The sequence below is a fragment of the Ruditapes philippinarum genome, unplaced genomic scaffold (assembly GCF_026571515.1).
Source record: "Ruditapes philippinarum isolate M1 unplaced genomic scaffold, ASM2657151v2 ctg868_1_1_1_1, whole genome shotgun sequence".
NCBI classification, from domain to species: domain Eukaryota; kingdom Metazoa; phylum Mollusca; class Bivalvia; order Venerida; family Veneridae; genus Ruditapes; species Ruditapes philippinarum.
In genome coordinates this window covers 79,290-94,744 of record NW_026852866.1, presented here as the reverse complement: position 1 = coordinate 94,744, position 15,455 = coordinate 79,290, and the positions used below count along the sequence as shown (strand labels likewise).

Here is a 15,455-nt window from a genome sequence, read left to right as displayed (position 1 = left end):
CCTTTAAAATCCAAATAAAATGCATATTTGTCAATCCCAGCACATGTACTGATCATATATATCAAAAAAACTTAATATAAGCCGTTTTGAAAAAAATTCATGTTTCAACATCTATAATTATTATAGATGTTGAAATATGAACTTTTCAACTTTTCAAAGTTATCAAACAAAAGAAAAGAATGATAAGGTTTCACCTTATTTTTCAGGGATCATTTCATCAACTTTTCAACGAGTCAGACTGGATTGCATTGTGTACATCGGTGCTCATGAACCCCCACTCAAGTCAGTTTAAAATGACGATCTCTGGCGCCTTTATGAATGAGATGCATACGAATTGGTTACGAATTGCCGTACATTTTTCTTATATAAACAAGTACAAATGTTGCTGCAATGCAGCAATTGAGAAGCTCCGCGCAAAAAAAAAATGCGCTCATGACAGATACCTTACCAAATCATTTCTGTACACAAGTCATTTTCTATTTGAATTGAGGACTAGTGTACATTATTCCGGATGTTTTGTAAATCATTTAAATTTGCATAATTATACTTATCGTATGCACTGTCCATGACAGAGGGGCCAGATAATAAATTTAAAAAAAAATGCTTTCACTGATGCCTACCTGGTAAGAAAAGTAATTCCAATACAAACAAGACTTGTAAATGTAATGTGACATGACAGTAGTGCAACATTGTTCTGTATGTGTCACTACTGTAGTCAGTAATATTAGATGATAAAAAAATATCAAAGCATGTACATTTTCTTTTTCACCCATAATGCTACTCACTTCCTACAAATATCAACAACTAATAAAAAATTGATTTATTGGGAGATGAATCTACTATTTTGTTGAATTGCTTCAAAATCCTCGTCTGACCCACCAGTGTGGTTACATTCCTATCACCTCGACGAAAGTTTCTGTTGTCGCAGTATTCGGCAAATGAACATTCCACTCAAACCACCGTATCAACTTCTAATGAACACCAGGGTCGATTTAAATATTCAGTTACTTTAATTTTTTTCGATAAGTTATAAAGGGTGCAATTTATGATTGAATATGTTTGCATTTGATTTTGCAAAACTCTCCAGTTTGTTATCAATTACCATAGCGGTTAATTAAACTACTTCTATAAATAGATTTTCGGACTTTTTAATGTCATATCTATTTATAGCTTTGTTCCCGTTCTCATTCATTGCGAATCACCGAAGGGGAGACCAATATATGACTTTACATAATAGAAATCCTTTAGAAATCGAAAGGATATCGTGTTTCTGAATTTATTTTTAGCTGTTAATCGAAGGGATTAATTGATAATAAAGTTTCCTTTTAAAAGGAAAGGCTTACACAGTTGTGCCTTCATCCCAACCCTTTAAAATTGTGTGTTTTTTTGGTTTCAATTTATTATCACATTTTTTTTAATTACGGTATTTGTATACCATAAAGGGTTTATTTGGTTGGGTTTTTTTTTTTTGGAAAACCGAATATTTTTTGTCAAAACGATTTGAAATCTACTCTCTATTGTATAAAACTAATAAAGAAAATGATCAATCGTAAAAATACTAACGTGATACTGAAGGAAAACAAGTGAGCACATTTCATATCCCCTTTTTCGCAGCGAAATCATTCCTTTGCTTTATAGACAAGTAAATGCACTAAAATACTTCGTTACGTGGTACCAATTAATAAGCATGTATCAACTATGTTACACGATCACAAATAAACTCCTCACAGCAGTTACGTCACGCTTTGCTACTTTAACTGTACAGACCAGGGGAAGTGACTGCGAGTTTGGATCAGCACGTGGCAAGGTTAACGATATGCATGGGCTATTTTTAGATTACCTCACCAAGAAGTTCAGTAGATCTAAATATAACTCGATCATGGTAAACAGGACCACCCTTTGAAGACGGAATACTACTACAACTAATACAGACAAAAAACAATTATAAAAGAAACTAACTTTTGCGTCTTGAAAAACAATTGAAACGGAACAATTTCGTTTATAATTTATTACGGTTTAAACCGATAAATCAAGTAAAAATAGAAATCCTATTTATATAAACAAACTGGGATTACCGAAGTAACTAAAATAGCTTAGATTTCCGTAATATTACTTCGTCTAATTCCGCAGTATGACGGAATCGCCCGAATTGTCACGATTGCAATCGGAACTACATCGGCTATTATCATTAATCCGAAGAGTGACGGAAAAGGCCGAAAAGTTGCGATTGGCACGATTTCAGCTGGTTTCACGTTCAATCATGCACCAACAGATGTAAGCAGGAAACCACCTAACCGGAACAAGTTTTCCATATGAAATGGTAGCTGCAAGCCAAAAATCGGGCCCATGGACAAAAAAATAGTAAACACAAATAGCTCCGCGCCCACACTGTGGCGTTAGTGTATTGACTAGTGTACGTCGTTGAGAAGACACAGGGCATCGGAAAAGGATTTGAAGACTGGGACGGCGCTAAAGATCGAAACTTTGTATTGCGGACCAGCTGCCGATGTCCTGACTAAAGCCGAGGGGAGTGGCAAAGTAGGCTTCAGGTCGACGAGGATGGTGTGCTAGGGTGCGTGAGCCCCTAGCACGGTTAGACGGCTTGAACGGCAGGCCTTTTGCTGACACCAATAGCCCTTTTCAGGGCTACCCTTTCATATTGTCTCAGGTTACTGTACATTTAGGTTCTCATTGACCGCCGTACAGTGACCTACTTTTGGCTTAAAAATCATATCTGTGGAAATTGCATGGAGGTAAATATGACCGCTTTGTGCTTTAAGGGCATGGCTGGTGACATGTCCGGGGTCTGTACTCGACAGCGAAAGCTGCATTTTGGGCCTTTCGTGCGGATGGACCCTCATTAAGCATAAACTACATACATACATACACATACATACGTTAGTGTATTGAGATGTTATTTTAGCATCATGTGATAAAGAAACAACATAATAAGAACGAAAAATATTATTCTGGCCTTGAAATCTTTGTTTGCCGTGTTATCGGAGGAAAAAAGAACAGCCGCATAAACATGTAGTCCCTAGGAAGAGTAGCCTATTAACACCGTTTTCTTCTTCTTCTTCATTGTATAGTGACAAAATTACGAGGCGTGTTAGAATTGACCTTAACCACTTGAAATAGATGATATACAGGCACATTAATACTATATTGTTTATATAGGACAAAGTAAAAAACTAAGAAAGTTGCAACTGATATATTTATAAATTATTTGTTTATGATAATCTGAAACGCAGAAACACGATAGTACGAAGACGAAAAGGCGAAAGTACGAAGACGAAAACAGGAAAGTACGCTGACGGAAGTATGACAATGTTTCGTGTTTTGTCATGTGTTTTCTTGTTCATGTCTTGCATTTTCGTCATAGTATTTTCGTCATCATTCCGTCGTGGTTTCGTGTTTTGACTCTCGTATTGTCGAGTTTTAGTCTTCGTACTTTCGCGTCTTCGTTTTCGTGATTTCATGTTTTCACTAAGCGATGACCCTAACGGAACGCCATATATTACATGTATATTATGTCAAGCACAAATTGCCTCCCTTGGACTGACAGGGGTAGTAATAATATAACTATATAAAATTATATCGGATGGTGTAGTTAAACGGACAGTAAATAAATACACCGTTGGTCATTTTGATTATTGTATAAATTTACATGAAAATCCAACAAAAACGTTATATCTATGCAGTATCTGATGGATATACTTTTAAACCTTTTCAATTATTACGGGTATTTCATCTCATTGCCTCTAAAACTGTTTTATATAATATCATAAGTGCAGTAATGTATTAAAACTGAAAAATATTGTAATATATTTTTGTGTACAGTGCAATCGATCTCAACATTTTAAGCATGTTTATATTGAAATTCGTGAAATTTACAGCAGGTTCTGACGGTATGCATGGAAAAGCTGTTACCAAATGTTACATGTATACAACACCGTGGACTGGTCATATACGCCACGTTAAAGTCGTGCGTACGGGAGGATACAAATTTATCCAAACAATTATGAATTCATTTAAAGTGTTATTTTCTAATAATTCTCACCGCTGCTTGTAAATATTACTATTTTAAATTATATTTATGTTATATTCATTTTAATTTTAGAAGATTCAAACGACCGACCATTGATATGAAAGTACAAAACGGCCTTAGGTGCATAATTATGGCTTTGCTAACCACTAGAAAATACAAGTGTTATCCAATAAATATAACAATTACCTATATTCTAGTTAGTTAAGAAAATGATCCAATATCTTCATAGGGAATTGTCAGAAAAGTACAAGACACCGGAACGTTATATTGTATGGTGGCTGATTTCTGCTTATTTGTTTATGATAATCTGAAACGCAGAAACACGATAGTACGAAGACGAAAAGGCGAAAGTACGAAGACGAAAACAGGAAAGTACGCTGACGGAAGTATGACAATGTTTCGTGTTTTGTCATGGTGTTTTCTTGTTCATGTCTTGCATTTTCATCATAGTATTTTCGTCATCATTCCGTCGTGGTTTCGTGTTTTGACTCTCGTATTGTCGAGTTTAAGTCTTCGTACTTTCGCGTCTTCGTTTTCGTGATTTCATGTTTTCACTAAGCGATGACCCTAACGGAACGCCATATATTACATGTATATTATGTCAAGCACAAATTGCCTCCCTTGGACTGACAGGGGTAGTAATAATATAACTATATAAAATTATATCGGATGGTGTAGTTAAACGGACAGTAAATAAATACACCGTTGGTCATTTTGATTATTGTATAAATTTACATGAAAATCCAACAAAAACGTTATATCTATGCAGTATCTGATGGATATACTTTTAAACATTTTCAATTATTACGGGTATTTCATCTCATTGCCTCTAAAATTGTTTTATATAATATCATAAGTGCAGTAATGTATTAAAACTGAAAAATATCTAATATATTTTTGTGTACAGTGCAATCGATCTCAACATTTTAAGCATGTTTATATTGAAATTCGTGAAATTTACAGCAGGTTCTGACGATATGCATGGAAAAGCTGTTACCAAATGTTACATGTATACAACACCGTGGACTGGTCATATACGCCACGTTAAAGCCGTGCGTACGGGAGGATACAAATTTATCCAAACAATTATGAATTCATTTAAAGTGTTATTTTCTAATAATTCTCACCGCTGCTTGTAAATATTACTATTTTAAATTATATTTATATTATATTCATTTTAATTTTAGAAGATTCAAACGAGCGACCATTGATATGAAAGTACAAAACGGCCTTAGGTGCATAATTATGGCTTTGCTAACCACTAGAAAATACAAGTGTTATCCAATAAATATAACAATTACCTATATTCTAGTTAGTTAAGAAAATGATCCAATATCTTCATAGGGAATTGTCAGAAAAGTACAAGACACCGGAACGTTATATTGTATGGTGGCTGATTTCTGCTATTTCATGCCTTCGCCGCTAATCGTCGAAGGATCTGCGCCGACATGTGTACGTTCTAAGTTTAATAAGGACACATCCGCTTTTTCAGGACCCAAAACAAAACATGTCACCAATCATGTCCTTTGAAGGCGCCGACACGAAGACACATACATTTAAGGCGAAACGATAATATTTTAATAGGCGAAGACACAACATCTTCTGTAGAATTATGAACCCCTTATAAATAAACTATTAAATGTGTCAAAAACCAAAAAAAGAAGAGTGAAATATGAGCCCCTTAAAAAACTACGTCCCTGGCAGATTATAAACAAGGGGCGATGAAAAATGGACTATGAAGGTTTTTCTGATACATAATACAATACGTAAGGTAAGCTTAAATATGGCACTTCAAACTCTCTTTTTAAGACGAAAATTACCATTTTTGACGAGTGTTTTTTTTTTCCGGTATATACAAAGGTTTGCCGACGAAATCCGTAACGTTTGCCAGAATCTTCGTGCCAGTTATCAGAGGAACTCCGTTCCAGTTATCACAAGAACTGCGAGACAGTAGTCAGAGGAACTCCGTGTATCCCCCGTGTAACAAGTTTTCAACTATAGGCCCATATGGGCATCAGTTTTATAAACAGTAAAATTTCACAAACAAATGAGCATTAACAAAAAAATAATACAGATGTGTAAATATAGCTTGAGACAAAATAATTTGCATGATAAATACAAAAATAAGACTAGAGATACTTATAAATGACTTTACAAATGAGTGACTAGAATGAGACATAATGCAACCGCACAATGAAAGTTCCTGACCAAAACGCAAATGAAGTGATGCAGCGACATGGTGTACCCATGAAGCCCCACATTGTACCCACACCATGCCGGTACAATTAGTTCCACAAAAATTAAATAGGAAGTGTCACAATGCGATTACAAATGCCATGAGACCTTAAAGATGAAAAAATAATAAAAAAATAAATAGAATACATAAAAATAGATAAAGTAAATAATGAAAATTAAGACAATATATACTTGGCATATATAGGTTCATTCCCCGTATTTTGAACATAAAATGGCAGAAATCAGCCGCCATAATATAAACTGTCGATAGAGACGCTTGGATAGGTAACTATTAATGGGCATTTGTATTTCAAATACTGATAAAAACAATAAAAATGTATCATTTGGATATTTTTAAAAATCGTACGTTGCTTGGAAAATGCTGATAAAGTGATTTAGAATGCACATCTATATTGTGATGAATCCTAATGGAACAATTTATTATCTGCCTGTATAAATATATGTAATATCGGATCATGTATCTTACACTTGGCAAAAACTTCCTTTCGTGGTCTGACTGTTATCATGTCTTATTAAATATTATGGACGTAATTATTCATTATAATATGTATTTAAACTGTCCATTATTTAGACTAAATCACTTTAAAAAAAGTGTTATAATATTAATAATAATAATAATAATAATATCTTTATTTAAAGAAGGTTACACATTAAGAACATACAATAACAATCATATATATCTTATTTCCAAAGTGGCCTTCTGAAAAAGAAAACAACAACAACAACAGGACACGCATAGGTAGAAAAATGAATGTATAATATGTAATTTTTAGAATAATACAACTCATATTATAATACAACTCATGTTATATGCACTCCAGATACTAACGTGTATTCGAAAGTAAAATATGACATAAGTTGATGATGATGAATGAGTTTTGGGGTGAACATTTATAAGCGCTACCAGAGACATAGATATCTATGTCTCTGGCGCTACGCCGATGCACCGACAAGGAAAACAGATTTCCTGAAAGTACATTGATAATCAGATACAGAATGAGTACTCATATCTACACCAGCGTCGTCTGACTGTGCCATTCATAATTTACTTAAGAAGGAGGAGTTATGTTTTTGTCTATTCATAATTTATGTGACGTCACGCCTAATGCGTTTGACCTTCACAACAGGCCAGATGACATTTTAATTCATAAGTAGTTGATTGACAGGCACGGTGTTGACCTCTTGTTCCATTGGCCAGAATTCTTACGCCAAAGTTCACGTGCTAATTTTATCAATGTAATGTGGTATTTCGGTCGATTGTTTCAATATGTTAGAAAGACACAGTTGAATATCGCTTCAAAATATCAATTAATAGCCTTTAATTCACAAAAGTGTGCATGAAAACCCTGGATATAGTGCTGTTAAAAATATATCTTATGTGCATAATTTGGTTCGCACTATTTTCATCATGTCGCCATCTTTCACAAAAGCGGATTATTGCGCTGCCAGACATTATTTCAATATAGCGTTATACTTTTGTAAAAAATACAGAATTGTAAAGTAACAAAGCAAAATTTGTTATATCCTTCCGTTCTAGTTTTGCTCGTTTTTCACATAAATACAACTTTGTTGCGAATCAAAGGACTATTTTATGCGTTTGCCGATTTTTGATGTGTGTCGCGGTCCCATTTCCTGTCTAATTTAGAAAATATGAGGATTGAAGTAATTTTGTGATAAAGACAAGATACTATCAAAGATGGATTATGAAAGATGACAGAAACTTTAAACAAAGAGTAAGCTATATCTTTGTAATAGTAATTATTTTCAAAATCTTAATCTCTTGGTGTTCTACGCTCGTTTTCTTGCTCATTTTAGGGATGGTGACTGTCTTTCTGTGTATTTTGGATTTTCAAAACAAAACAACTGATCTGGCATTTATACTGTCGTACTTACCCAATGTTATGATATTCTTCCGATATGTTTTGATTCGTTATTTAAAACACGCTGTTTTTGTTGAGGAAATTTGTGTCAGGCCCTGTTTGTTGGAAATTATTTTTCATTCATAAATCGTTATGAATGGTTCACACGTCATATTGGTCAGTTTATCTCGGACCATTCGTGTATATGATTTGTAGTGTGTAAACCATTGAGACCAATATTCATTTAAGTGTTTTATTGCATTTCCATTACACCTGATTGGTTTGTTTCTCATACATATATGAAAGTTATGAGCATTTACCTGTCAATAATAATCTTGATTTGTTGCCATTATTGTGTTCATGAATAATTTAAATTAAAAAGAAAAATAATGTATTGAGGTGTTAAGCCATTTTGTAGAGAAATTAAAACATTTAACTTATATTTTGTCAAACACAGACTTTTTTATATTCAACTCGGCCAGGTCAACTCAGCACGGGTCATTCAGCCCACTTTAAAAAAACCATATTGACCGTAATAACTTTTCTGATTATGTTATCAAGGCAAGCTGTTTAAAATGAAAAATAAGAGATATCTGGTATATTATTATATAATTGTTCTTTTGAAGAATTAAAGTATATTTAGAAGAAATTTGTTTACTTCTGGCTTCCATAACTTATGTCGCTTTTATTTTGACGTTGTGCAACATTAGTTTAAAGTAATAGATCAACCCTATTTGCAAAGGAAGTGCACAGCCAAATTTTAATTAAAAATAACATTTGGATCACGGGTCATACAAAGGTATCTAAACCAAAATTCTCGCAAGTCACGTGATGATTACGGCAGCATAAACTTTGAGGCATTATTCATCAATCTAACCTTTTTTGTTAAAAAATATAGACTGAAGTGTACAAAATATATCTAACTACCTGTATTTAAATAGCTTTTTTTGTCCAAATAATGCAAATTGATTGAATTACATAAATATGTCACAGCTCTGGTTGTATTTCCATATGGGATTGGCTTCAGCAAACAGGTCTAGCAGTACTATAAAACCTGTTCGCTGAAGTCTCTTTAGCTAAAATTTGTTATGTTTGTTGAAATTAATATAATACAAATATGCTTTTTGTGTGTAAAGTAATCTTCAATAAAATTTGAAATAAAAAAATGTTTACTTATTTATCATGAGCTTCTAATTAGTTGTAGGTGGACACTAATCAAATTTGAATGATTGCGTAAATCATAATTACTGTATCACCTGAATAATCGGTACCATTAATATGTGCATGATAATTGATTGGTGATAGCTGTCCTTTAATGTCTTTTCCTAATTTCAATTACCAAAATTATAATAATAATTTAAGAAAACATCTTCCAGGTTTTTGAATTTAAGTGATAAACAAAACAACATATAAATAAATTGAAAAGTGGGCCCGTGCCGAGTTGGAATGGGGCCAAGCTGACTCTGGGGCCGAGTACGTTTTAGGTCCAAGCTCAGCTGACCCGGATTCATACCATCCTATAGTAGATGTGTTTGCTATTGCCAAGATTCATGGTTGAAATCTACATTGAGAAGGTTCCTCAGTCATTCATGGTGTCCAGTTGTTTCCTACTGACAACTGCATTCAAATTATATTTATATCATTTGAAGATACCAAGATTCTTACTATACAGTCCAACCTGTTGGTTAAGCAGCTAGTCAAGAGAAGTAGCCTATTGGCTGCTTAAGGCAGGTGTCACTTAATGGAGGTGTAGAAATGTACTACCATTATTTCTGTAACTTTTACAACTTTAAATTAGTATGAAATACCATAAATATTCATTATAAGCCATAATTATCAGTCATCACCATCTTTTAGAACACAAACAAAAAATGAAAACAGAATTGAAAATTATTATTTATTTTATTTTTAATTATATATTTGAAGAATTTGGTCTCTCTGAATATTTCTGAATATTCTATCATGTTGCCATGGCATGATGTATTGATATGAACAGTGAAGTAACTATCGGAACAGGGCCAGTCTACTAGATAGACTGTCGTATACCAACTTACAGGAACAGCCTCTCTAACCTTTTTTTTAACTATTTTATTATCATTTTAATAAAAACAACTCCTGGAATAAGAAGAAAAAACCCTTAAAGTAAAGAAATATGTCTATAGTACTAACACCAAGTATGAAATTAACTTATGACAATAATTATAAACACTAAATATGTAAATTTATTATTTAACTACTTGTTTTAAATTTATATATAAACTTTTGTTGCCTCAAAAAGACTCACTACAAAATTATTAACTTTATTTCTATGATCATTGGGTGTAAGCAAATATTAAAAGAATGTTGTAAATGCCAAAAAAGCAGGAACAATGTATAAGTTAATAACTCTATATGTTTAGTCTGTAAAGTCAACTGAATATATCCATGTGACTAGTGCACACTAAGATCAGCTGGCACATCATTGTCATCTGATCATGGTCTACTCTGGTCACTTTTCAGTCAGTATTTATGTGGAAATTTTCCCTAAAACATATGAATGTTTCTTTTTTATGCTGATTGAATGATGGACAATCTAATTAAGATATTTAGCTTGATAAGTGTTAATTGACTTACTTCTTTAATTTTCAGTGATGAGACACTTGTGCGTGTTCAGGCACAGGTTATGACCCGCGACGATTCAAGCGGAGGTTGGGTTCCAATGGGTGGTGGTGGCCTCAGCTATGTGGGTCTAGTACGGCGTGTGAGACCTGCTGAAGATAGCACATGCAAGAATGAATATCTTATTCTTGGACAGCGGATTGCTGATAACTCTGTATGTTTCTCTCAGTTATTAAAACCTTACTTCTTTTAAGTGTTTTAAGTTACTTTGATGCTCTCAGGGTTAACCGTTATGGACTCATATTAAATTCTAGCTTCTACTCTTTTTATCAGTCTTTTAGTGTACTTATAATATTATTTGGAAAGATGGGCACAAATATGTTCATTCTCTTAGTCTTAATAGTTATATAACTGACAACATTTTCAACTAAAATATTGTCTGAAATCTTATTACTATTTGCTTTAAAGCCAAGTGAAAGGTATCAACATGTTTCTGTACTGAGAACAGAGAAGCCACAATCACAGTAGATTCATCTTTCATATTTACTGAATATCATGGATAACAGATATGATAATTGTCTCATTGCACTTTGAGCGCCCTAATTTGCCTTTTAGGGGACTTTTGACAGGGGCTCACGGGTAATAGAAGAATTTGATGTTATCTTGAAATACTTAATGGAGAGTGAAATGGGGCTGAAGTTTGGTGTCAAAAACTGTTGAATAAAGACCCTTACTTTTAAGTTTTGTATATAGGAAAATACATTAAAGTCTTTTGTGAAAGCTACAAATACAATTCCAAGAGCTGAGATATATGGCCGGTTGCATTGCCTAGTGGAACTCTAAAATAAAAAATTATATAAGTCATACCCCAGGGGTCAAAAATGGCCCCCCTAGCAGTCACTTAATTTACATAGATTTGTATAATAAAAATAACTTCTCACCAGAAACTACAATGCGTTTGGCATGTAGTATCCGCTTGTGGTGTTCTACACAAGTTATATAACTTATTTTAATGTCACAGGTGTCACTTTGCTTACTTACTAAGACTTGAAAAGAGAAATAGATTGAACACTGGAATTTAAGCAATCAATTTTTTCTTTCTGGGGAATTACTTTTTCTTTGTGAGGAATTACCTTTTTACGCACTCTGAAACATGAAATTTTACAGGAATGTTGGTCGGCATGTTTAGTTGTGCACCTGGTGGTTTTGTAGTACTAGTATTTGTAGAGTTATTGCCCTTGACTTAGTATAAATTTGTAATTTTCATCTTGTCATGTGTAAAAAGTATTTGACCTGGAGTCATGAAACTTTACAGGAATGTTATTTAGCATGTGTTATTACGCTCCTTTTGTTTGCTTGTAGATTTATTCAGTTTTTGTAAAGTAATTGCCATTGACTATTAAAGTAAAAAAAAATCAATTATCAACTTTTGTATTGAGTAACTCAAAAAATATTTGACATAGAGTTATTAAACTTTACAGGACTGTTGGTCAGCATGTGTAGTTGTGCATCAGGGGTTTTTGTTGTTATTATTTTCATTTAAGTATAATTTAGGATTTGAAATTCTGGCAGGTTAATATTGGGAAAAATAAAAATGTTAACATTGAACAAATTGGATGTCATTCTTATGCCCAAACCACTAATGGGTAGGGGGAATCATGTAAAATTTCCTTTGTCTGACATACTGTCCGGTAATGGTCACCCCAATAGCCAGTTGCCTAATACCTTGAACTTTTTGTGTTTTACATGACCATTGTCCTGTACTGTATAATATACAACTACAATTAGCATAAACCAGGTCAGCTTATGTCAATGAATTGCCAGGCATATGTACAACCAGTATTTGATTATAATTGAAATACTCTTAAACTTGAACAAAAACAAAGTATGTCCTAGAAATACATCTATTTAATATTAATAATTATTTTATCTCATGAAGTATTACTGGGTAAACATTATGAATGAATACAAGTTTAAAAACACTCCTACATAATTTGTGTAACATTAAGTTGTTTTACAAAAGACAGGTAAATTTATTCCGGCATTTTTCCTGTATAAGAGCCAGACATTACAAGGCTCTATAGTAAATCTCTAGGTGTGAGATACATAATGAATGATTTAGTATAAACTACTATGTACAGCAGGATGTGTTCTTTATCATCCAGTTTAACTTACTTTGTCTGAATATCATACATGTGTATAAAACATATTCAGAGGACTTTATTAATTATATAGAATTATTAATTCTTATATTGCTGAATTTACCCTGGGAGTTCTTTATCAAATTTTCTTTATGCCCCTAAACTTTGGGCAGCATATTAAAATCACACCATCCCTCTGTCCGTCTCAGTGCATCTCCATTTCATTCGTGTTCGGACACATTGAGGGCTTTTGAAATAGCTTGGCACAAATGTCTACAAAACAAAACGATATGTCACATCCAAGAACCATGTCCCTTCTTCAAAAGTCAAGGCCACACCATACATGTGAACTTTTTTTGATGATCAAGTGGGAGATTTTTTCTTCAAAAAGAGGGAGATTTTAGAATTTGCAATAAACAAAGAAGGAAGTTCTGACATCAAAAGGAGGCAGATTTCTTTAATTTGTGAAAATACCCCTTATTTTAAGAAAATCTTTGAAAATATGGCTGCAGTAAGTGGGAGTCTCCGCTATTATTTTAAAATAACTACAATGAAGGTATAAATGTCTACCACATCAAGACAAGAATTATGTCCCTACCTCAAAGGCAAGGTCACACTAACATTTTGAAGTTTCACATTATCACAATTAGAGTTAATAGGTACACATAATCTTGTCCGGGCTGTAACTGCAATTAAGGATTTTAGAATAGCTTTGCATAAATGTCCACCACATTAAGAGACAATGTGTTGTGTCCAAGAATCATGTCCCTACCTCAAAGGTCAAGGTCACACTAACATTCTGAAGTTTCACTTTATCTCAATAAGAATTTATAGGTACACACATTTGTGTCCGGACTGTAACTTTGTCATGCATCGAAGGATTTTAGAATAACTTGGCATAAATGTCTACCACATCAAGACGATGTGTCATGTCTAAGAATCACATCCCTACCTCAAAGGTCACACTACCATTTTGAAGTTCATTTTATCACAATTAGAGTTTAGAGGTACACACATTTGTGTCTGAACTGTAACTTTGTCATGCATCGAAGGATTTTAAAATAACTAGGCAAGAATGTCTGCCACATCAAGACAACATGTCACGTCCAAGACCCATGTCTCTACCTGCAAGGTCAAAGTTACACTTATAGTTTGAAGGTACTCATTCTCTCAAGAAGAGTTTGAAGGATTTTGAAATAACTTGGCACAAATGTCTGCCACATGAAGATGATGTGTCCTGGCTAAGGCTCATGACTGTCTGTGCATCCCAGCTTACACAACAATCATGTCCAGACTGTAACTTTGTCATGCATTTAGGGATATTGAAATATTTTGGCACAAATGTCTATCACATGACAACATTGTGTTGCATCCAAGAACCACATCCCTTCTTCAAAGGTCAAGGCCACACTTATATTTCACGCTATCACAATAAGAGATTACAGGTACACACATTTGTGTCCAGACTATACTTTTGTCATGCATTGAGAGTTTTAAAATAACTTGGCACAAATGTCTACCACATGAAGATGTGTTGTGTGTAAGACCCATGTTCCTACATCCAAGGTCAAGGTCGGAGTGAAGGTCACTCTGATGCTCATAAGAAGAGTTTTAACTGGCTGGTGAAAATGCCCGATCGGGCTTATGTCATAAAAAATCATATTTCTAGAAAAGAAATAAAGATATTTCTTTTAAATTTTGTTTGTTTATTGAGAATAATATTTGACATAAACAGAAAGACAATATTTGGCTACTGTCACTTTTGTGAGATTGATTTCCCTTTTTTCATGTTTTCATAACACATAATTCTTTTAGTCCTTAAAAAGTATGTTACATAATGCAAAGTGTGAAACAAAATAGGTTAAATAACTTTTTTATACACTAATTTATATTGCGGCAACACCTGTTAGCATACATTTCATTCAGTTTTCAGAGAAAACTTCAAAGTATAATGTTCAGTGTCAAAGAATTGTCAAAATATAAATGCCAGGAACAGAATATTTAATCTAAATATATAGAATAAAGGTATTGGCACAATAATCTAGAGCAAAATGAAGTTGTTGGACACATTTTTATTTAGAATTTTACATAACAATATAATTTTTATTAACATCAAATATTTTGTTTCTTGTAAATGGGAAAAAGGGAAATAATTCTAAGAAAATAAAAGATAACCAAAATATTTTGATTTTTATTTATGCTCCCCGAAAAAATTTCGGGGGAGCATATAGTCGCCGCCTTGTCCGTCCGTCCGTCTTTCCGTCCGTCCGTCCCCTTTTCTTGTCCGGGACATAACTTTGAAACAACAAGAGGTATCAACATGAAACTTTGTAGGTAGATAGATCTCATTGAGTAGGTGTGCAGTGCACAAGAACTGTAACTCTGCCTTGCCTAATTTTTGAATTATTCCCCTTTGTTTATTTTTACACTTTGAACTTTGTCCGGGACATAACTCTAAAAGTATAAGAGGTATCAACATGAAACTTTGTAGGTAGATAGATCTCATTGAGTAGGTGTGCAGTGCACAAGAACCGAAACTATGCCTTGCCTAAT

At 33.5% G+C, this 15,455-nt stretch overlaps 1 protein-coding gene across 2 annotated transcripts in view; it reads left to right on the top strand.

The window, feature by feature from the left end:
• Positions 1-7,674: 7,674 nt before the first annotated feature.
• LOC132726741 (sprouty-related, EVH1 domain-containing protein 2-like) overlaps positions 7,675-15,455 on the top strand; it is a 38,867-nt gene continuing 31,086 nt past the window's right edge. Inside the window, exons 1-2 of one of the 2 annotated variants that reach the window (XM_060712100.1) lie at positions 7,675-8,037; positions 10,792-10,975. In XM_060712100.1, coding sequence (XP_060568083.1) covers positions 8,015-8,037; positions 10,792-10,975 — 207 coding nt within the window. In that variant the 5' untranslated portion in view covers positions 7,675-8,014. The remainder of the gene's footprint in view (positions 8,038-10,791; positions 10,976-15,455) is intronic. The other variant, XM_060712105.1, reaches the window with a different exon arrangement.